The following is a 23,654-nucleotide window of genomic DNA, read 5'->3' on the forward strand; positions in this document are numbered from 1 at the left end:
ACCTACTCTATCTGTAAAGTGTCTTGAGATAACGCTTGTTATGAATTGATACTCTAAATCAAATTGAATTGACATTGATTTGAATATCTTCGCCAAATTAATAGGTATTAGAGAAAAACTTGGTATCATTGTTCGACATCCCACTTTGAGGCTCTGTACCAATTTTAGTGAAGAGTAGTCAGGGAGCGCTATAATGAATGGAGATGCGTTTTGGCAAATAAGTCAATGCATTTAAAAGGGAAATTTGCAATGGCAATTTCCCTGCCGCAGTAAATGCTATCATCACAAAACTTGAGATTTTTGTTATTATTACTGCCGTGCTTTGGTATCTCCATTTGTGAGCTCCACTTTTGTGGACTCTTCTTTCGTGAGCTCCGCGTATCCTCAGGGCGCGGATCTCGTCATAACTACTTCCAGTTCTAGTTACAATTTGGCATATCTAAACAAAATCACCAATTCCCAGTCGAATAATTTCAGACTTTAGCTAATGTAAGCAATCAAGTTAAACAAAGAAACCATGATTATGGAAAAAAAATGACAATGAGACAATTGTGTAAAAATTGTTACAAGCCTAATGAGCTACAGTTTGTACCTGGCTCTCCAGAAAGACCATGCTCTCCTTTCAATCCTGTGGTTCCTGGGAGGTCTATGCGCGCACCTGTCTCACCTGTAATCAAAATGTACAAGCACTTATTTTGCACAAATAATTTTATCACAGTCAATTTATAAGTAACTTCTAGATCTCCATCTGTCTGGAGTTTCAATTTGTGGTTGTACCTTTGACTCCCTTCCTTCCTTTGTCTCCTGTTGCGCCGTAGGCACCAGGACTTCCTTTAATTCCCTGAAATATAATGAGCAATTTATATTAGAATATTTTATGTTTGCTTGTGATGTGGGAATGAAAGAAATGTATTAAACATGTATTCGTAGCACAAAACAATTAACATTTGACAAACAAGTGACATAGTGACAGAGTGCAACAATTGCAATTAGTACTTTGTTAAAGCGCTCATATTAAGTTATTTTGAGGTTGTACCAGAATAGGTTCACACGGTTTCATTTTCAAAAAAACACCATCTTTTTGTTGTACTGCACATTGCCGCATATCCTGTTTACACCCTGTGTGTTTGGGTCCTTGTTTTAGGGGAAGAGTGAGATATCTCACTTCTTTACTATCTTTGTTGGGAGTCACACATGCACAGTAGCTAGGTAATGATAACATCAGCAAACTACTGTTTTTCCACTTTTTGTCAGTACAAGGCAGGATTAGCTGGAAGACTTCTTCTTAATTAGGGCACACTTGTGAAATACCTGCAGAACAGAGACATGTAAGTAGTTCTTATGTTATGGTGAACTAGTGTGTGTTATAGCAGTGTTTTGCCATTGAGAACGAGCTAGCATGCTAGCACTAGCATGCTACTATTAGCCACCTTGTCTCGGCTAGTTACTAGAAAGCCGTGGTAATTTTGAACAGCTCACCCAGAGACTGAATGTAAAGGACATTCAGAAACCTGTATCTCAGTCAAAACAGCATGGTTGTTTTTTCCCCCCAAGTTTGTATGTGTGTGGAAGCACTAAAGACAAAACATAACACCCCATGGGCACTTTAAGGGATACTTTAATCAATTTAGTAGTGCCTTATTCATAAAGCCGGAGGACACGCAAGAGACAGATTAAAAAAAAGAAATGTAAAATGAAAGAGTTCCAATTGATTTATCATATACACTAGGCCTACAAGCTTGTGAGGGGACCAGCTCGTTTTGGATAAAATGGCTTGGATATTCTAATTCCTTGGATTGTTGGCGTTGTAGGAAAAAAAAATGTTTGCCGATCTTTCACCACTGTGAATAAAGACACAAGGAAAAATGGATGGATGCACACTCACCTTTAGACACTTGCTGTGCAGAATCTTTCTGTTTTTCTTTAATTAATTACAGTATTATAACCGCTATAAGTCATCTTACGCTTTTTGTGTGCTTATTGGAATCATGAGACTTTGAGCTTTCAAATGCTGTGCTTCATGAGCGCAATTTCTAAGTGGAGAAAACGTTTTCTCTTAATTGGAGAAAACGGTCCCGTCTTTGGTACAATATATTCCCCCCCTGCCCTTGGCTCACCCTTTTGCCTGGCATTCCATCGAAACCCGTAATTCCTCGATTTCCAGTAAGGCCAGGCATTCCTTTCATCCCCGGCAGCCCCTCTGGTCCTGGATCTCCATGGTAGCCTTTCTTATTGCCGGGGTTACCAGGAAGACCATGGGTTCCATCATCGCCTGGCACACCGGGCAAACCCTTAACACCTGTGGAACAGAGCAGGATGTGAGGTAGTGAAGCGAGAGAGGACAACGGAGGAGAGAAGGAAAAAGTGACAGATATCAGACTTTTCTGCCGCTGCACACCTCTCGGCCCAGTGAAACCTTGATTTCCAAAATGCCCCTTGTCTCCCTTGGCTCCCTTCATGTCAACAATCATCTGGGCAGGGATGTGAGGCTTGGCCCCGGGTGCCCCTCTCAAACCACGATCACCTGGCAGACAGAGATGCTAAGTAAATCATTTATGTGTTGGTCCCAACAGAACACAACCGACTTAAGTCCCAGTGGGATCCCAAACATTTTATAACATAACCGACTCACCTTTCTCTCCACTTTGACCCTTCACTCCTTTTAAGCCAACTTGGCCTGGCAGTCCAGGTTCCCCATTAAACCCGCTGAAGCCCTTCACTCCTATTTTGCCCCTGGTACCCTCAAACCCTGACATGCCTGAAGACCCTTTGAATCCTGAGAAAGAGAGGGATCATCAGACATCAAAGAAGACAAACTTTTCTGACCAAAACAGCTTAAATCATGGACAAATAGATTTGATATTTCCTTTCAGTCTATATTCTTTAAGGAACAGATGACATCTGAGGAACAAACCCTTCATTCCTGGAAGTCCTGGGTGTCCATCTGCACCAAGCTTTCCCATTTCACCTGATGGGCCATGCTCTCCAAAGGCACCATCATTACCGTGGGTTCCTGGGTTGCCTTTTAATCCAACTGGACCTGGAGGTCCCAGGTCTCCTTCAGTTCCCCTCTCTCCGGGTAAACCTGGTAAGCAGGATGACGTGAAAATGACGTCAGACATGAACAAAAATATTTCTGAGAGAGAGTGTGTCAGTGTGTTTGTTGGTCAAACCTGGCTGTCCGATATCACCACGTGGCCCAGGTGGACCTGCTCGCCCGGGATCACCAGGGTAGCCGTACTTGCCCGCTGGCCCAGACCTCCCTTCCTCCCCCTGCAGGCCCATAGGGCCCCTCTCCCCCCTGGAGCCAATCATACCAGGCATGCCGTCCATTCCTGGAGGTAACAGATGAAAAAGAACATTAGACAATAGCGTATTCTTTCAAGAGATGCCACCAATATTGAAAGTAATGCAATGAAGCAAAGCAAGATGAAGTGAGAGAAAGGTGAATTCAGTGACAACGACATGGCAAACCTGGATAGCCTTGCTCTCCTGGATCACCGGTCACGCCTTTATTCCCTTGAAGCCCAGGCAGCCCTGTATCTCCGGGAGGCCCTGGTGATGCTCCAAAGATCTCTCCGTGAGCACCCTTCTCACCTTGTGCCCCATAACGACCGTGCGCACCAGGAAGTCCAGGCGCTCCTACTGAACCTTTTCTGCCAGGAAACCCCAAGTCTCCACGGGGTCCGGTAAAACCTGGATTGGAAGAGCCATAAATGTTTATAAAATACAATGATCTGGATTAAAGACAAATCAAAGTTCAGATGGGACTACTGCCCAGTAGTGTTTTCTTCCCACTCCTTACCTGGTGGTCCAGGACGGCCACCTATGCCTTGATCTCCTGTTTCTCCTTTCTCTCCATGTGCTCCATGTGGGCCATGTGGTCCTTTTTGACCCGGCTCACCTGTTGGTTCACAAAAATATAAACAGGGCATTAGTAATCAATCAAAGCAGGTACTGTGTGGGGAACATTCACCACAAATGTCTCGTTTTGTTAATTAATACTATTTATTCAACCGTACTATTGTCCGTACGGGGACTTAAACCAGCGATCCCACGGTTCCCAATTTAACTCCCAACGGACCGAGCTACTGCCACCCTTCTTACCTAGGGGACCTGGTAATCCACTGGGTCCTGGAGGTCCAGGCAGCCCCGGAGGTCCTGGAAAAGCATCACATGGACCTGAGAGAAAAGAATAAACAGCCTTTAGAGAAAAATCATGGTTTCATGTAAAAACTGTTGATGTGAAAATGACTATTTGGGTGCAATTACTTTTTGTCTGCTGCCCAGCGTGGATTTTTTTTCATAACATGGCATTATAATTATATTAACTGGTATCTCCGTACACTTAATCTGTAAACCATTTGAACGTCATCATGCACACAAGTCCAATATTGCAGAGGCAAAAGCACAACAGAGTTGTTACAAAGGGAGCAATAAGGTGAAAATGTTATTATACCAGCTACCTGTTACATCCATCTGTCCTCCATCTCCTGTTGGACTACAGCCGCCTTTCAATTGCAAAGAATTATAGAGAGAGAGAAAAAGAGAGGCAATCGGAACAAGAGTTATTTAAAAGCACAAGCAGTATCTCAAACACGCTCGCTGCAGCTGGTTTGAGGGATGCACTCCCTGAATAAAGTAGACAACAGGAGGCAAAGAAAGAAAAGTAAATCAAATAGCAAAATATACTTGTCATGCTTCCTCCATTTTTAAAGTGCCCATATTATGAAAAAATAAATTGGGGTGTTATTTTGTGTCTCTGGTGCTTCCACACGCATTTAAACTTGGGTGAGATACAGGTTTCTGAATGTATCCTGCCTTCAGTCTCTGGGTGAGCTGTTTAAAATCGGCAGTCCCGTCTACGTCATTGGCCAAAACATTTGGTGTGTGCTAACCACTTTAGCTAATACCACATTAGCTAGCTGTTTCTCCAACTTTGGTCTGTACAAGGCAGGATTAGCCGGGAGACTTCTTATAAATGAGGGCGCACTTCCAAACTTTGCATTGAAAGGGGGACATGTACTGTCAGTAGTTCTATACAATGTCTTCTGTAGATTAGGGTTAACTTGTGTTACATTTCATTAAAGTGAGGACCTAAACATAGAGGAGAGTCAGGCAGGAGAGTATATTCAGGATTTATTCCACAAAACAGGGCACACAAAAGGGAAACCAAAAATGCAGAAAACAAAGTCCAAAATCCCAAACTATAAAATGCAAAAAGTCCAAAGTGAAAAAACTCACGGGGAACAGAGACCTCAGGGTAGAATAAAAATGCAAAGCCAAACTACTGTAACGAGATAACTGCAACCACGCACAGACAGATAAAACAATCTCACAACAGATGAGGGGAGCACAGACATTAAACACACTGGGTAATGAGACAAGGAGAGGCAGGTGACAAGAGGGCTGAGAAACAGGTGGAAGACATCAGGTAATCCCAGGAGCGGGAAAACACAGGAAGTAAAACTATAGATTAGACAGCACAGAAAACCAGACAATCAAAATAAAACAGGAAACAGAACATACAGACACTCAAGGGAAACTCAAGACAGAAACTACAACAGAAGAAAGGGGAGTAAGCTAGGACACAATCCTAAGGAGGAACAAAAACAAAGCTGTGTGTGTTGTGGCAGTGTTTTGCAATTGAGAATGAGGTCACTAACCGCTAACATCGCTAGTTTCTTGCTAGTAGTGCTGCGCATTACCTAGTTTCTGCGTATGTGCGCTTCCCAACAAAGATGGGATAGAAGTGAGATGCTTCACTCTGTAGCTAAAACAGTGAGGTCATCACACTGGGTGAAAAGAGGAACTGCAACAATGTGCAGTACTACAAAAACATGGTGCTTTTTGAAAATGAAACCATGTAACCCTATTTTGGTACAACCTCAAAATACTATTATGAACCTGAAAATGAGCACAACATTGGCACCTTAAGCTCATACGCCATTAATACGCCTTTCCATTTTACCGCTTAAGCATTTTATGACAGGTGAAGTAAAGGGAAATACTTAGAGTGAAAACAGGTCAAATCACTTTAGGGACATAAAGCGTTGTATGAGAAATATGCAACGCCATATTGAGGTTGGAATAAAAGGACGGAAGGAGGCAGTGAGCCACCTCTCACCTGGGCTGCCAGGTGTTCCTGGAACTCCGTCATAGCCTGCGTGGCCATCGTCACCAGGTAAACCACGTTGGCCCTTGACTCCCCCAAGGACTTTACCTTCTTCTCCACTTAGTCCGGGTGCACCGGGTCGACCAGGCCGACCTGGGAAACCTTTGTCTCCAGGTTCTCCTTTGGGACCTTCTCCCTGTTATCGTCAAAAACAGATAATCTCACTTTTGCTGACCTAAAGCCGCATACACATGATAAGCGATTTGCTCTCCACACACCGCTAGGTAGGACGCAGAGCAAGTATTCGTCATCAAGCGTAGCAAGCAAGCTACTTCCTGTTGCTAGGTAATGACATGCTATTATTTCATTGATCGCGCTTTCGTAAACGCAGCAAATTCCAGCAGCGCACCATGTCCGGGATAGCGCAGTGCATAGTTGGGCGCCGCCACCCTCCCCATAGGAAATCAATAGAACGGGCGGCGCAAATGCCTTTCATCTGTAGGCAGCCTAAGTCAAAAGAATATGACACACATGCACAATATAAAACTTCCATTATGACTGATGGACTCACTTGAAGACCTTGGATCCCTGGACTACCAGGCAAACCATTTCGGCCCGGAGCACCAACCGCTCCCGTCTCACCATCTCGTCCAGGATCCCCTGAGTCTCCAGGATATCCTGTAGCAATCACACACACACACACACACACACACACACACACACACACACACACACACACACACACAAACAAACACATATATGCATACAATGAGAACACAAAAAGCAGAGAGGATAATGCCTGGTTTGTCCCATTTGTCCCACTGGTGCCGATTTGATGAACGAAAAGGTGCAGTTCACCTTTCTGTGATGCTTCACGCGATTCGCCTTTCCGACCTTTTTGCCCCGGCTCACCGCGGAGCCCGGGAGGTCCCTGCAACACAGAAGAGTGTAAGGAAATAAAGAATGCCCTAAAAATGAACAAGGGAAAAGACAGAATGGAGATGACTCAATTATTCTTACAGGAAATCCATTTTCTCCTTGGGGGCCTGGTTCTCCTAAATCACCTTCCTGACCAAACTCTCCGGTCATCCCAGCATCACCGGTTTCCCCGGCAGGGCCAGGTAGCCCCGGTGGAGAGTTTACAATGGTGCATTCACACAACCCATGATCACCTGAATGTACACACCATTGCACCAACAAGTCAGCAACATAGTGTTTTACATAAGATATTGTGACAATGAACTTGACTTTTGTTCAGGGTTAACTATATGGAAGCGTAAGTACTTCAGAAAACCTTTTACGTTATTAATAAAATAATCCATCATGTTATCAACATTCTTCTTTAGCATGAAGAACATAACTACAGCACCTTTCAGTCCTTTATAGCCTGCATTGCCAGGCCTTCCTCTCCCACCAGGAGCCCCCTTGAAGAACTCAGCCCCTACAGATGTATAGAGGTAAAGGTAAAGGTACTGACCCAAAGGAGAACGTTTCAAATGAACAAGAAAGTAACATAAAATATTAAAAACCTTAGTGTGAACTCACCCACTCACTCACTCACTCACTCACTCACATGTTCCTTTTGGTCCTGGAGGCCCCCTGACCCCCGGGCGCCCGCTAGAGCCTGGGGGTCCTGCCCGGTCAGCAGGACGCCCTGGATCCCCTGGTTGGCCCTTATCTCCTGGCTCCCCCTTCATACCAAATGGCCCCATGAAATCCCAAACTAACAGATACAGAAAGAAATTTAAGAGAATATTTTTTATTTTTGGCATTTGGCTAAAACTCTTGACTGTTCAGTTTATCAACAGTTTGAGTCATCTTGGAGAACACGTTTTATTCTGATTGTGAGTTTCATCTGTTGTATCTGCTGAAGCAGCTACAATGTGACAATGCTAAACTGTGTCACATGTAATGTAGCCTAAATGTTTTATCCAAAAAATAATATGTTGTAATGTTGTGTTGAATGTTTTGCATTTCTTTCAATTCATATTCCTTTTCTTATGTCAAAACAGGAAATATAAAGAGTAATTGATGGTTTGTATATAAAGAAGGCATAGGTAACCAGGACAGGGTTCTGTGACTTGTTTAATTTTGATAGACTAGTAGCCTAAATCTATCAGAGGTTTCTACTGGAATAGTAAGTTGATTTCATGGAGATACAACTTTATAATAAGACCCACTTTACTCACGCCTTATAGCCTCTTATCCCTCTGATCAATATCTTATGTTCCAAATAGGTCACCGTACAGTCTAGGCATACTAAAGAATATTTGTTCTTAGAATCTTATATTTATATTTAAGTATTTGTTGTATTTAAGTTAATATTGTCATTATTCAAATTGTGATTCTGTGTAGTGATTCTACTACTGCATGTATGTCATGTGTTCCATGTCTGTATGTCCGGGATGATGGATCCCTCATCTGTTCCTTTTCTTTAGCTTTTTTTTTTTCTCCATTATTCCCTATTAAAGTTTTTAGTGTGGGTTTTTTCTTATCTGAGGCAAGAGTCTAAAGATAGAGAATGTCACATTGGTGTGCATACTTACAGATTTGTGATTTGGGGATATACTGTATGAATGAAATTGACTTCAGAATTTGACCATTAAAAGTTTAATATACTGGTCCCTTCACTTGTATGTTGTATTTGAATTAATCGCTTTGTATAGCTCCAGTTTACAGACCTTGTTGCTGTGTTTCAGAGGCAGGGAGTCCTGGGGGTCCAGGGAAGCCTTGGTTTCCAACTGGGCCTCTCTCTCCCACTGGACCCTGCTCACCAGGAGGACCGGTAGGTCCAGCTTATCAAAGTCAAAGCACAATTAAAATAAACAATTATTAGCATTTTCTGCTCATGCATCATTGACACTGCCGGCAACAGCTTTAATTCATTCTCACACAGCTCTGTAACACGTTATATATGAACGATATGGAATTGACTCTAAATGTTATATCCTCATTTAATTATATAGTGTAGTAATACTTCTTATTGTTCTGTTTGTTAAATACTTCTGGAATACAAACAAATTAGATTTTCTTCTTATTTGAGTAATAATTGGAAGATTTCTCTCGGACATTGTTGCTAGAGTTCTCCTCAATGAACCCACAACATCCATCTTGAACACTTCCCTTTTAGCTCTGACCAGTTTGTGTGGTCTGTTAAAGTTCAGTAATGCCACTCATTTCACCATGAGTTTCACTTCATGTCAGCAACTTTTTTCTCAGACTGCCGTGGGTTTCACCTTCAAACCCTTTCTCTTTTCTCTTGGCTGACTATTTGAGTGTTTCTCTGGTATTAACCATCTTACCTCCTGAAATCCAGTTTCCTGATGAAATCAATGGTCCTGGGTCACCTCTGACTCCCTGAAACACAAACTTAATGTCAGTCTTTCAGTGTTCAGCGGCTGCTGTTTCACTTGACATTTTGATGAGGGAGATCACAAGCTGTGATGTGCACACATGGTTTGAAAAATGACTGTGACACATATCCTGTGGTATTCTTTGAATCTATGTTCTTGTGGCTGGTTTAACACTGACAAGGGTCAAATACGATTTTTAAAGCCAGAAACGGCGGACAATTTTTTTTAAAGCACTGGTCAAATTCTCAGATTTTGGGCTATTTTTCTTTCACAACATGTCTTTCTTTAGACTACACATTTAGGTTTTTATTTTAATAAACTTTGTTTATTTGCATTTGTACGTTTTTCCTAAGGGTATAGGATAAAAATGGGCCTATAAAAGCATATAAGATAATAATAATAATAGGATGATAAGTCTAAGAGTACTTTGCAATTACAATGTATGGAATTTTACAAAACATATCTTTAAAGGCTGTTTTCTTAAAATTAGTTTTGAGCCAGAAATCTTCCCTACAGTAAACCAAACTTTCCAGTTTCTTCCAGTAATCTATATTCTGAATGTATTTACAAAACAGATTTGTTAATTTATTATTCATATCCAGATTGATACAACAGATTATTCCTAAAAAAATGGCAAAAACTATTATTATTGCTGTTATGGCTGTTGACAGTTTTTCCGATGTATGGAGTGATAAAAAGATGTATCCAAAATTCCCTCTGCGGAAAAATTTTTTTGTATCTAATATGTCAACCAATGGGGCTTCATCCAATGTTCAGATTTATGTTCTGGTAATGTATAAAAATGAGCACATATTTAATTAGATAATGCCTCATTTGAATATTTAAAGAGAACATTTCAGTAAACATGAAATACAAAAATAATCTCTCACTCTGGGGTCTGAGGATGTCTTTAGACACGGATCATTTTTGCATTCTCTGATATTGTTGTCAATTTGAACCAATGTAAGCAGTATTATTAAAGTACCATGACTTAAAAGTTTTTATTTTTTATTTTTATTATTTTTCATGATGTTGATTTGTATTTAAAAGTTACTCTCTCCAAACGGATTGGATAATGGACAACAACTTAGTCTAGGCAAGAATGCAGGAAAAAAAAACACAAAAATGGCCAAAAGGAAAATAAATACATTTTGTATATACACATGATGTAACAAGACATACATAAAATAATTAGGTAACACATGAAGGCTGTTCATCTACTTTATCAAATTGCATCTGAGAGAAGGTGACTTTTACAAGCATGTTTAAGGCTTAAGCATGGAATGACTACAAAAAAAAAATCTCAGTAGACAAAACATTTAATTAAAACTTGTCTATGACAAATACTGCATGTCAAAATCTAACACACTCATATTTATATGAATATTTTTTTTAAATCACGCATGGAAATGTACATAAGAAAATTGTTGTATTGAGATGCATCTGTAATTGGTTTAGACTCAAATCGTTGGCCTATGAATCGGAATCGCATTTCAAAATGCAAATCGATTCCAACCCCTACTATTCACCTGTTGCCTTAAAACCTGATAACAATGTGTACAAAATGTTGTTGATCATGTTTTTGAGGAGTAAAGTCCCATAATAGCATGTTAATTATGCCATTTGCCCCAAATTATTGACTATACAAAACTGTGTGTTGAACAGCCCATTGCCTGGGTTCACAGATGCATAATTAGGGACCAGGATCAAGTGCATTCTCACCTTAGGACCATCTCTGCCTGTTGGTCCTTGTTCACCTAAATCCCCCTGAAAAAGAGTTGTCATCATTAAGTTATTAAATTATATTTAATGTGGTAATACAATAATAATGCAGGATCTCTAATTTTTCACACAAACATACCCTTGGTCCAGGACGCCCATCTGCACCAGATGGACCCTAGAACGGCATAAACAGCACATGACATGAACTTAACTGACGGATAGAGGGCAGTTTCTGGCTGAAATGTGCAGAGATGTGCTTGTGCTCACCCGTGATCCAGGGAATCCCATCACACCGGTTTCACCTTTGATGTCAGACTGAAATAAATCGCACAAAGGAAAAGATGAGCAAAGGAATAGATATGCTGAGGCGTTATTGTTAATATGAGTCCATGTATTTTTACATTTGTATGATTGTGATTCATGAGTGATCACATACCGAATCCCCCATGTTTCCTTTCAGACCTTTCTCACCACGAGGTCCCTAAAACAATGAGAGAGAAGGATGTTATTGGTGCATGTGACAGTGTCAATAACACCGTGGAGACCATATTTGAACATTACAGTAGTTAAATTAATTAAAATGAACATGTTGAACAGACCGGGGGGCCATATTTGGGCTGAATTTGTTGAAGAGTAGAGTTTCCTGGCGGCCCTGGCAGTCCGCTGTCCCCCTGTGGTGGAAGTAGGAAATACAACAAAAAACAGCTGACTCTCAGAGAGAAACAAATCATCATCCAATTTTCAGATCCTTTACTTAGGATAAGTATAAATCTGAGGGGATAAATCTGAGGGGTTATTATATAGTTAGTTGGGGCAGATAGTAAAAAATAATAAATGTAGTGGAGTACAAAGTGTAATATTGTTTTCTGAAATGTAGTGTAGCATTAAATATAAAATATTGAAGTAAAGTATGAGCATCTTAAAGCTGTACATAAGTACAAAACTTGAGTAAATCTTAGTTACATTTCACCACTGCAAATCTTATAAGGAAAGTACAGCTTTAGATTTCCAACTGAAGTTGCCTAACTGAATTTTCCGTGCAGCCACAGAAAACCATTTTGTTGCCATAGCATTTGCTTTGCAGCGATGCAAATAGACTTGACTAATAGATATTAGCAATGCATTTGACAAACATGGTCACTCACTTTTTCTCCTCGGAGTCCCTTAAGCACTTTTGTCATGGTACCCTGTCCAGAAAAACAAAAAAACACTTGAAGCTGTATCCATAAACTCAAGTTCCTGTTTGATACCATTTCATGAGGTACTCATACATCACTTTTCTATTATATCACATAAATATATATTATTCTTGCCTTACCTTTGGTCCACGGGGACCTGGAGGCCCTGGGGGACCCTAGAAGAAGACACAAACAGAATGCTAATAAGAACTTTGCGTCCTAATAGCAGGAGCTCCACAAACTAAAATTAAAACAGCACTCAAACACACACAACCACACACTTACCTTTGGACCTGTGAAGCCTATGTTACCCTGCTGTCCTGGGTTTCCTTGAGGCCCCTGGCAATAACAGAACATTGAGAAATAGTTAGTGCATATTTGATATGACAAAATTATATCTAACAGCCAGTATCTAATCATGTCTCTGATCATGGTCAGAATACAGAATACAGCAACAAATCATTTTGTATTTTTTATATATATCATTTATATACAGTAAATACTGTATATCATATAATTTTATTTATATATTAAATTGTCTTACAAGTCTTCCGTTGATCCCTGGAAAGCCTGGATCTCCCTGTAGAGAGATGGTCAGAGATTCATGAATTAATGAGAACTATAAGACTTTGTCAAGTCAATATCAAGTATCAATATCAAGTGTAACTTTTTAAAGCCAGGAGTTGTACGCTCCTCTTGCTCACCCTGAAGCGCTCCATGTACACAGTGAGCTCCAGAGAGTCTCCCTTCTGTCCCTTCCAGCCTGGCTGTCCCTGTTAGATGAAAACAATAAGACAGTCAGTAATGGACAAATACAGGAAATCAAACTCTATTTATTTTACAAATCACTGTCCACGTTTGGAGTGTCACTTACAGGAAAACCAGGTGCGCCAGTATAGCCGGGTGGCCCCATAAACCCTGATTCTCCGTGTGTCCCGTTACAGCCGTCTGCACCTGGCCTTCCCCGTGGCCCAGCTTGTCCTGGATGGCCCTGCAGAGCGAACATCAATTAACAACAGAACAATCAGAACACATTGCCAGCAGAATCAATACGGTGAGCTTCTCTTGCTGGATAGACTTACAGGAATGCCATTGTTTCCAGAAAACCCAGGAACGCCGGTCATTCCCTGCAGAGCGACAAGAATCACACAAAATAAACAAGAGGACATGCAAGAGTGGTGTGATTCAACAATTAGAGGAAAAAGAAAATTATATTTTACCACATTTCCTTTAGGACCAATGATGCCACTACGGCCACGGTCACCCTTCTGCCCTTTTGGTCCTTGGATGCCTGGATCACCTAGTTTCCCTGGAGGCCCCTGGGCGCCCTGAGGACCTAGAGGACCAGGGTGACCCTGAGATTGGAGAGATAGAATACAAGATTTGCAATACACCAAATAAAGGACGAGGACGCAATACACCCAATAAATTGTCAGAGGCTGCACATTGGCTTAGAGTTTAACACATAATATACCAGAATCAAGATTAAAAAACTGGGCGTGTTAGTGTTATTAAGGCAACCAAAGCATCACATCAATGCAACAACACTATTATCTTTTAAATTAAACATATTTCCCATATTTCTGCCATATTTCCCTATCCCTAACTTTCTGCTTGTATTTTCTGGTTGCATCACAAGGGGGAAACAAACACCCTTTTTCTAGTGAAATCCACTCCTTCATCACTCCAGGCTCTCTATAGCCATCCAGTGGTCAACTAGTATAGATACATGTGTCCACTGTCAGAGAATAGCTGATGGAAGCAATACAACTAAAATAAAATGTTTTTTTTTAATGTTTTTTTATTTACACCACTGAATTCCTTTTAGTTCTTGCCAACTTTTCTGGGCCAGAACAAGCAGACACAATAATAGAGTCTTACACACAAATTACTTTACATGTTCTAGTTTTGGAATCAACACATGATTGCAAGATATGCCAAATAGAGCGGTGAGGAGATTAAGTTTCAGATAAACCCAGACTCTGCTGTCAAATATCTACTGAATGAAAACATGACCGGCCAAGCAAGCCTGAAAGATAAAGTAAAGGGCTGTTTAATAAAGAGGATTTTGATTGATGACTTTTTGACACGGCAGACAGCCCCCTAATCTGCAAGCTAAATGTAACAATTTTATATTCAGAGTGATGAAAGAGAGAATACAGACAGGTTCTGGCTGTGGCGGAAGTATGTTTCGGTTCTCCAAACTGAACCTTATTATAATATATCCCATTTTTATTTCCTGATTAATAGATACATTTGCAATGTGTCTGTAGACTCGGCCAATAAAGTATGTGTTCTCTCTTCACCTGCTTCACTTCACTACACCAGAATTGCTGCTGGATGGTACAAGGTGGCAAGCGGGTTAAACGAAGAAACACGCTCCAGGAAAGTGTATGAATATTGAAGTGATCAGTGCAGAGGGGCTTTGTGTGAGGGCAAGAAGCTTAAACCGAAAGATCAGGTTGAACAGATGCCTTATACACAAATGTATCTCAGTGTTGTGTGTGTAATTTACAACTTTGGGGGACAGGACACGGACAGGGGAGGCACAGAGTAGACAAGGGATGGTGGGATGGAAACAGAATAATACGAGGACTGTGCTTTTACAAGGGTTGAGGGCGAAGATACCATGGGAATTATGCGTGTTTGCATGGTCTGGGGTTAAGGAGGTCAGTAGATGATGGCCGCTGAGGCCTGGGGGCCCAACAGTGTTCTTGTGAGAACCAACAAAATATGACTAACAAATATGCTAAATATGAAGCTAGAGCCAAGGGTCTCGAAAGCATTAACAAAACTCCAGGGAGCTTAAACAATGTCAGACAACAATTCAAACAAGCTCACAGACAAATTGGATGCAGAAAGTGAGCGATAAAGCCTCAGTTGAACTAATTCTAATGTTGGTAACAAACCGACAAAAAAAACTAAACTAAAATGAAAATAATTTTTTCAAAGGCAGGAATCAAAGCATATATTGTATTGATTCATCATGTCATAAAGAGCTTTCAATACTACAGTTCTATACAGTTCTTATAGACAACTAAGATGAAACAGTGTGTGCAAGACTGCATGCAGTGTTAAAAATAATAATAATTAAAAACAAGATAGTCAGAAGAAGTAACTTGCACCTTCTTGTCAAGATGATAGATATAATTTGACGTTTTTTCTAAATTTTGACCTGGAAAAAAACTGCCATCTTCCTTTGTTAGGAACCACATATTCTCTATTGCTATGGTGGACAAATAGACCCTCAGGCACATAAGTTAGGTGAACTCAACCAATATACACTTACAATTCTAAATCATTCATCCTCATAAAAGGGAATTAATCAAGCCGATTAATTTTCTAAAGACAAATTGTTCTGTCAAATAATAATAATCACAGGGAGAAGTGAAGTACAGTGATAGAGGGGAGTGAGCTGAAATGGAGTGTCGTCATTTAAAAGTGGCTTATTTCTAAAATAAATGGCCAAGGTGAGGGGAGGAAGATCCTGTACATACACAAACTTACATATACACTTACTCACTCACATTCAAACACACTTAACAGTCACACACACAGAAACTGCAATTGTGATGCACACAGAGAAACACTGGCTAAGATGTTCTTTGACCCAGATGGTCAGAGATGAATGAGCTGTGTGGGATCTGTGGTACCTACAACTGGACTTGCTACGTAGGTAAGAATACAATGGGCTCAAATGTTTGGGCACCCCAGGTAAGAATTTGTATTAATATGCATAAAGAAGCCAAGAAAAGATGGACATATCTCCAAAAGGCATCAAATGACAGATAAGACATTCATATAATATGTCACAAAAAATGTAGATTTTATTTCCATTATTTACGCTTTCAAAATAACAGAAAACAAAAAAATGGTGTCTGCAAAAGTTTGGGCACCCTGCAGAGTTAGTACCTTGTACTGCCCCCTTTGGCAAGTATCACAGCTTGTAGCCAGCCAAGAGTCTTTCAATTCTTGTTTGAGGTATCTTCGCCCCTTCTTCCTTACAAAAGTCTTCCAGTTCTTTGAGATTTCTTGGCTGTCTGTCATACACTGCTCTTTTAAGATCTATCCATAGATTTTCAATTATGTTGAAGTCAGGAGATTGTGAAGGCCATGACAAAACCTTCAGTTTACGCCTCTTGATGTAATCCACGTGAATTTTGAGGTGTGTTTAGGATCATTATCCATTTGTAGAAGCCCTCCTCTCTTTAACTTCAGCTGTTTCATAGATGGCATCAAGTTAGTGTCCAAAATTTGCTGAAATTGTATTGAATCCATTTTTACTTCTACTCGTGAAATGTTCCCTGTGCCACTGGCTGCAATACAACCTCAAAGCATGATTGACCCCCCCCCCCCCATGCTTAACAGTTGGACAGAGATTCTTTTTCATTAAATTCTGTGCCCTTTCTTCTCCAAACGTACCTTTGTTCATTCCGGCCAAAAAGTTCTACTTTAACCTCATTGGTCCACAGAACTTGTTTCGACAATGCATCTGGCTGGTCTTTATGTTCATTTGCAAACTTCAAACGCTGATTTTTGTGGTGAGGATGTAGAAGAGGTTTTCTTCTGATGACTCTTCCATGAAGACCATATTTGTACAATTATTTCTTTTTAGTGGAATGGTGTACCACAACTCCAGTGTCTGCCAGGTCTTTCTAGGTGGCTCGTGCAGTCAAACGTGGGTTTGGACTTGCTTTTCTTACACTCCTACGAGTTATTCTGTCTGATATTTTTCTTGGTCTTCCAGATCTTGCTTTAACTTCCTATGTTCCTGATGACTGCCATTTTTTAATTACATTCCAAATAGAGGACATTGGCATCAGAAAACGCTTTGCTATCTTCTTATAGCCTTCTCCTGCTTTGTGAGCGTCAACTATTTTCAGTTTCAGTTTTCTAGACAACTGCTTAGAAGAAGCCATGGTGCTGATTGTTGGGGCAAGGTCAGATGAGTCTGGGCATTTTCAAACCTTAAAAATGACATCACCTGGTCTTTCCAGACAATGATCGAGAACAACCCATGAAACTGTCAGGTCTCAGCTTTCCAAAGAGAGCGGCGCATGCTATAAACTCTGGAGGTCGCCCAAACTTTTGCAGACGCCATTTTTTTGTTTTCTGATATTTTGAAAGTAGAAATGATGGAAATGAAATCGAACTTTTTGTGACATATTATACGAATGTCTAATCTGTCATTTGATTAGCACTCTGGGTGTTCATCATTTCCCTTCTACTCTATTTTTTCCTGAGCTAAATCTATCTCCAGTCCTCCCCCTCTGTAATTACCAGCACTTCACAGATTCACTTCCTTCATACCTTCTTACTCCCCATTCTTATCTGCTCACACTACTTCCACCCAGCTTTTCCTCCCCTCCTCTCTCCAAACTCTTGAGTGCTCTCACATCCCTTTGCTTCTCTAACCCTGTAATCGTGGAGAGTGATCACATGCAAGCCTACAAATCAGCCAGCCACAGACTGTGGTGTGTGTGTGTGTGTGCGTGTGTGTGTGTGTGTGTGTGTGGTGTGTGTAACAAAAGAAAGAAAAATGTAAGTTTGAGCTGTTATACAACAGGAAAGGGAGGAACATCTTGTAGAAACAGAAAAATAAAAAATAAGGATTCTTTTACAGCGTAGTGTAGTAAACTCCTGAACTTGTGCAAACAGAGACCCTGAAATCTAGATCAGAGGAAGTTTAGGGCTCTTCAAACCAACATGTTTTGGATTCACCAAAGACCGCTGAACACACATACTGTACATGCATGTCTGTTAAGGTCTGAGTTCCTCTCTGTCTTTGAAGGCCGGTCATGACTTTACCAGATTATGAAGCTCAGGAGACACATGCTGCCCTCCTGGCCTTCTCTGTAACTGTAGATAGATTTTTCTTCCCGTCAGTCAGCTCATGTCATCCCTTCAGCCTTGTGTCTTTTACACTTTATAATGGGATACGACAGCATTCAAATACGATGAGGCAGACAGAGGGCAGAGCAATAATGTCCAGAACTATCGAGTAGGTATTGTAGAACAGCCCTTTACATCTTAAATAATAATCATAACTTGGTTAATTTAATTTCCCCACCGGTGACAAAAATAATACAGTACTGGAATTCAAATGCCTTAATGGATGTATTTCATGGTTAAAATGTTAGTCGTCATTTCCTTTTATAACATTACATCACATTTAACAACAGAGTTATCGCAAGACATGCCAAATAGAGCAGTGAGAAGATTAAGTTTTAGATAAACCGAGACTGTGCTGTCAAATATCTACTTAATAAAAAAATGACCGGCCAAGCAAGCCTGAAAGATAAAGTAAAGGGGCTGTTTAAAGAGGATTTTGACTGATGACTGTTTGAAACTGCAGACAGCCCCCTAATCTGCAAGCTAAATATAACAATTTGCTTTTCAGAGTGATGAAAGAGAGAATACAGGCAGGTTCTGGCTGTAGCGGAAGTATTTTTCTGTTCTCCAAACTGTACCTTATTATCAAATATCACATTTTATTTCCGAATTAATACATACATTTGCGATGTGTCTGTAGTAAAGTATGTGTTCTTTCTTCACCTACTTCACTTTACTACACCAGAATCGCTGCTGGATGGTAACAAGGAGACAAGCGGGTTAAACAAACACACTTCAGAAAAGTGTATGAATGGCGATGGTCCCATGTCATGAAAATGTCACTTTATGAGGTTTTTTAACATTAATATGCATGCCGGCCTATGGTCCCTCAATGGCTAGAAAGGGTAATAGGTTTAAACCAAGCCCTGGGTATCCTGCTCTGCCTTTGAGAAAATGAAAGCTCGGATGGGTGAGGTCATAAGGGGCAAGGTTACCCCCCCCTCATCTCCTCAAAGGCTACAGACTCAGAAATGGCACATACTAAAGAAACTCATTGTGGGATTGACTCTAGTGGCTGTAATTCTGCCCCAAGGCTGAATTTTGGGAAAGAGACTTCAGATATGGTATCAGGAAACCAGTAAGGCATATATAAAAGCATCCTAAGAGCACCATGTAAATGGACCTTCAAGGTCTCAGCCCTTTACAAACAAGCTGCTGTGATGGCCAAAATCATCAAAGTCCCATGGTCAGAAAAATACATTTGAGGGATCAAAAACAGACAGAGAGTTGAACAAGAGGTGTGTGTCAGGCGGGGAACAAACAGACTGAAATAACATGATTAAACCCCTGGGGAAGTTGGAATATATAGCATTAAAACACAGAATAACTCTGTATATGCACAGTAAATTAAGATCATAAGGAAACAGACTATAGAAGAATGATTGTAAAAGAGCAATAACACTGGTCTGCCAACCGGTTTCTGTTTTTTATCCGATCACTTCTCACCTCATTTCAACTACCACACACACAAAAAGGCACATAACACACACACACACACACACACACACACACACACACACACTAGGCTAGGTGAACAAAGTGACTAAGGATAAGGTGTTGGGGCATTGGACGCCGATAGTGAAAAAAATCCCTCTTTCTTTTTGCAACCTAAATACCGTTAATTATTTTCTTTAAATTCCTACCTCTACCACAGCAGTATTTCTTTCTATTCCTACAATTAACCCCGTTTTTCATATATTATGTAGGCCACTGACAACGAGATGTCTCAGGTCCATGAGGACAGCACTGGTGCCCACTGGAGAGCAGAGGTTCACAGCTGAATTGAACCAAACATCTAAATTAAGCAATGCATTGAATGTTGTTGTGCTGCCGAAGTGAGGAAGGAGACTTTAATAACTAATCTAACAAGATCCAGAGATGCAGGTGTGAGACACCATTTCCTGTTTCGCAGTCTTGTTTTCACAGATCACACAACATTAAAAGAACAATCCATCCAAATTACACACATATTTACTCATGTTCTACACAATAACTCTAGTTGTATCAAGCCATGACGATTTTCTTTTTTTCTCTTTGATTTTTTGAAATTGTTTCACCATCATGAATCGGTAAGTTGCAGATGTTTACTCACAGAAGTTTCCCCACAATGCTAGCAGAGACAAAAAAAACATTTTCCTCTGCCTAAAACTATTTATTTTCTATGACTAATGCTTATGTTTATGTCTGGAAGTGTGCACTATTTACTGTTTATTGTTTCCAACTTACTAGTTGGATATCCAAGTTGACATATTTACATTTCCACTGCATTACTTCTGTAAACTTCATGACGTCTGACCTACATCTCAAGAAATTGTTCCTGCTAACACTATGATAAATGCAGTAACCTTAACCTCTCTGTTTCCTCTTCCTGTGTGTGCGTGGTTGCGGTTGCATTTCTCATTCCTAAATCACAGATCTATTAAAAGTCCCCACATCTGACACCATACATTTCATCAGGACCCAGACTGTCCCCTGGGGTCGACGGTTTGGGAACGACCCACTAAGAACAGGATGGGAACACGCAGCCCAGTGCACAAACCTCTGACCTCAGGTCAGAAACTCAATAAAATAAATCAATAAATAACTGTCCGGAAGCTCCTTCTGTTATTCCGTCTGTCTGCCTGGAAAAACTGGGACATTTTGTGATATTTTTTAAACAAGAAATGGAAAGCACTACTGATTAAAAAAGCAGTGTGAACATTATCCTCTGATGTCATTACTGGCAATGACAGCCACATACTCCCACAGAAAGATCTACAGACCAGAGTGGATGCACTTGTATTCACACAACACTCACTAATGTAAACTGTAAAATCATGGTGAGTGTCTCTGTGTGCTGCCTGCTGAAGGTTTACAGTATGTGATGTTGAAGGTGGATAAGTTAAGGTATGCTTGAAGCTAAGTATTGAAGGTAGGAGAGGTGGTGAAAAAAAGCAAGAAGAAAGGGACATGTTAACGTATGATTTAAGAAAGAAAAGAAAAAAGGAAGACAAGAAAAAAAGAAGAAAAAATTAACGAAACAAAGGAAGAGCAAAAAGAAACTTCTGCCCTTTCTCTCTGACTCCCACAATCGGGGCTTAGACACTTTGGTTAGATCAGGTCCCATTGCGCTGCATCCCATCCCACGTTTTCTTGGATACTTTTTCTTGGACTCATTTCCATAAGATCAACATCACCTTCTACATCATGTCCAAGGGGGGAAACAGGGCTCAGCTCCCCTGGAGGAGTGGGGGGAAATCAGGGGTTCGAGGACAGGTTCCAGGGGCTATGCTTGGAGTACAAAGAGGGTCCTCAACTGGATGCCTTCAAGAGGATTCATGCAGAACAAATAAACATCTGTAGATGTTTAGATATCTATTAGAGTGTGTTTAGATCTACTGGCTCAAATCATGGAGGTCAGGTTTCCCAATCCCCAGCTGGAAAAAATTGTCCTACTTCTGAAAAGTGGATATAAAATGATACGCTGAGAGTTACATAAAAAGCAACAAGGCCATGCAGTCTACAGGTGGAAAAGCGACAGTTGCTAAAACAATATCTATTGAAGAAATATCTGTGAGAAAGATGTTGCCATAGAGACAAGCTGGTTTGTGAAAACATCATCATTTGTGAAAACCATCATCATTTGTGAAAACCATCATCATCTCCACTGGCGCAACAAGTTCTTCTGCCTCATTCGCTTAAAATGGCTCATGTGCAAAGAGAGAGAAAGAGATGAAGTAGAGGGATAAAAACAGGCGACATACAGACAGTTGTTTCTTGTCACTGGCGTTGTTTCTCATGGAGGTCTGTTGTTCTTTGTTTAGCCATTCGGCACAGAGTGATTTGGCTGCGTTGAGAACGGTTTATATAAGAATTAATGTGTTTAGACTGAGCTAATTTCTGCATCCACGTGTCACTTTCACAGAGCACGTGCTCACACATGTGCCAGAAATCAGACAGCATCCAGACCAAGGAGAACGGGTAGCTAATGACCAGTGGATGGACTGAAGTGTGTGTGAGAGAGAGTCTGCGTGCGTGCTAAAGCGGGTGTATGATGAAGATCAAGATTTGAGGGGGGATCCCAGGCTGAGAACAGAACAACTTGTACCTCGAGCTATCCCAGGGGTCTCTGGGGCCCAACACCTGTGCTATTGCCTCACGTTAGAGGAATGAGATGTCTTAAGTCTGTGGTCCAAGCATGTGTGTCTAAACAGGACACAGCTGTGTGTGTGTGTGTGTGTGTGTGTGTGTGTGTGTGTGTGTGTGTGTGTGTGTGAGAAAGAGCGAGAAATGGCACACAGGCTCAATGAGGTGTGGCCCTCACCTCAGAGACCAACCACCTGTGTGCCTGTCTCGTGTGTCTGCATGTGTCTGAGATTATGTCTGCATGTAATGAAGTCCATTATGGGTGGGTTGCCTCTATAATCCCAATGTTCCATTTATCACTGATGCCATTACAGCTTCTATACAGTGGATCACCCAGTGGGCAGTGACCTTCTGTCTATAAAAGGAAACCTCAATTTCCTCAACGAAGCTGTTCCCTGATGATGTATATCACATCCAAGAGCACAAAGGTATGCATATTGACTCATGGAGGCCTCAGGAGAGAGTGTGTGTGTGTGTATGTGTGTGTGTGTGTGTGTGTGTGTATATATATATATACAGTATATTTATATATTTCATCTTTTGATATTTTAGGTAGGATTTGTTATTTTGACCCAAAGTAGGTTTAACTTATAAAATAGAACATTGTACAACAAAGTTGATTGAGTAATTTATGAAGCAAAAAATTGTGTGCATAGGTTTCAGAATCTTAAATGTGAGGTTTTTATATAATTGTAAAATTAATATCTTCCGGTTATGGACTGTCGGACTGTAACAAAAGAACTGGAAAAAAAAGTTATATTTTGACCTAATGATGGCACTATATGAAAAGCTAAGGGATCAACAAATCTATTAAAATGGATCTTGAGAAAGATATGAACGAGTGAACCAAGTTTCATGGTAGTTCTTCCTATAGTTGAGTCAAGATATTTAAATCCAAACCAAAAATGTCATTATCATGGTGGTGCTGGAAGAAATGTCGATCAATAGATTCATTGATAATGAAAATTGTTGTTAATTTCAGCCATAATTAGCTTATGTACATCACTTTAGGAATATTGCACCTTTCAAAACAGCATTACAAATTGCTGAACACATGGTTAAAACTAATAAAACAACACACAGCAATGGGAAAGACCAAGTGTGGAGAATAAGATTTATAGTCAAATACCCAGCTGTGATCTTGGCTCTAATTGAAATGGACTGCTGCCAGCCACATTAGTGTCAGGGAAAGTCATGGAATCCTCAAGGTGACTTTCTGCACCCACCGACCCATCCAGCTGGTCCAGCCCACAGTCCAATTTTGCCAGC

At 40.6% G+C, this 23,654-nt stretch overlaps 1 protein-coding gene across 2 annotated transcripts in view; it reads right to left on the reverse strand.

The window, feature by feature from the left end:
- The window catches only part of col4a2 (collagen, type IV, alpha 2), a 66,377-nt gene that overhangs the window by 8,268 nt on the left and 34,455 nt on the right, over positions 1 to 23,654 (reverse strand). The window contains exons 5-36 of one of the 2 annotated variants that reach the window (XM_034886249.1): positions 13,589 to 13,723; positions 13,451 to 13,495; positions 13,243 to 13,359; positions 13,073 to 13,141; positions 12,913 to 12,948; positions 12,654 to 12,707; positions 12,509 to 12,544; positions 12,336 to 12,377; positions 11,790 to 11,861; positions 11,627 to 11,671; positions 11,458 to 11,505; positions 11,330 to 11,365; positions 11,191 to 11,235; positions 9,418 to 9,472; positions 8,797 to 8,910; positions 7,689 to 7,838; positions 7,485 to 7,556; positions 7,136 to 7,287; positions 6,974 to 7,046; positions 6,687 to 6,793; positions 6,128 to 6,311; positions 4,467 to 4,511; positions 4,108 to 4,182; positions 3,806 to 3,904; positions 3,475 to 3,696; positions 3,174 to 3,335; positions 2,915 to 3,085; positions 2,633 to 2,776; positions 2,399 to 2,524; positions 2,118 to 2,299; positions 778 to 841; positions 593 to 667 (exon numbers count right to left, since the gene is read on the reverse strand). In XM_034886249.1, coding sequence (XP_034742140.1) covers positions 593 to 667; positions 778 to 841; positions 2,118 to 2,299; positions 2,399 to 2,524; positions 2,633 to 2,776; positions 2,915 to 3,085; positions 3,174 to 3,335; positions 3,475 to 3,696; positions 3,806 to 3,904; positions 4,108 to 4,182; positions 4,467 to 4,511; positions 6,128 to 6,311; positions 6,687 to 6,793; positions 6,974 to 7,046; positions 7,136 to 7,287; positions 7,485 to 7,556; positions 7,689 to 7,838; positions 8,797 to 8,910; positions 9,418 to 9,472; positions 11,191 to 11,235; positions 11,330 to 11,365; positions 11,458 to 11,505; positions 11,627 to 11,671; positions 11,790 to 11,861; positions 12,336 to 12,377; positions 12,509 to 12,544; positions 12,654 to 12,707; positions 12,913 to 12,948; positions 13,073 to 13,141; positions 13,243 to 13,359; positions 13,451 to 13,495; positions 13,589 to 13,723 — 3,052 coding nt within the window. The remainder of the gene's footprint in view (positions 1 to 592; positions 668 to 777; positions 842 to 2,117; positions 2,300 to 2,398; positions 2,525 to 2,632; positions 2,777 to 2,914; positions 3,086 to 3,173; positions 3,336 to 3,474; positions 3,697 to 3,805; positions 3,905 to 4,107; positions 4,183 to 4,466; positions 4,512 to 6,127; positions 6,312 to 6,686; positions 6,794 to 6,973; positions 7,047 to 7,135; positions 7,288 to 7,484; positions 7,557 to 7,688; positions 7,839 to 8,796; positions 8,911 to 9,417; positions 9,473 to 11,190; positions 11,236 to 11,329; positions 11,366 to 11,457; positions 11,506 to 11,626; positions 11,672 to 11,789; positions 11,862 to 12,335; positions 12,378 to 12,508; positions 12,545 to 12,653; positions 12,708 to 12,912; positions 12,949 to 13,072; positions 13,142 to 13,242; positions 13,360 to 13,450; positions 13,496 to 13,588; positions 13,724 to 23,654) is intronic. The other variant, XM_034886250.1, reaches the window with a different exon arrangement.

This window comes from Etheostoma cragini, chromosome 11 (genome assembly GCF_013103735.1).
Source record: "Etheostoma cragini isolate CJK2018 chromosome 11, CSU_Ecrag_1.0, whole genome shotgun sequence".
Taxonomy (NCBI): Eukaryota; Metazoa; Chordata; class Actinopteri; order Perciformes; family Percidae; genus Etheostoma; species Etheostoma cragini.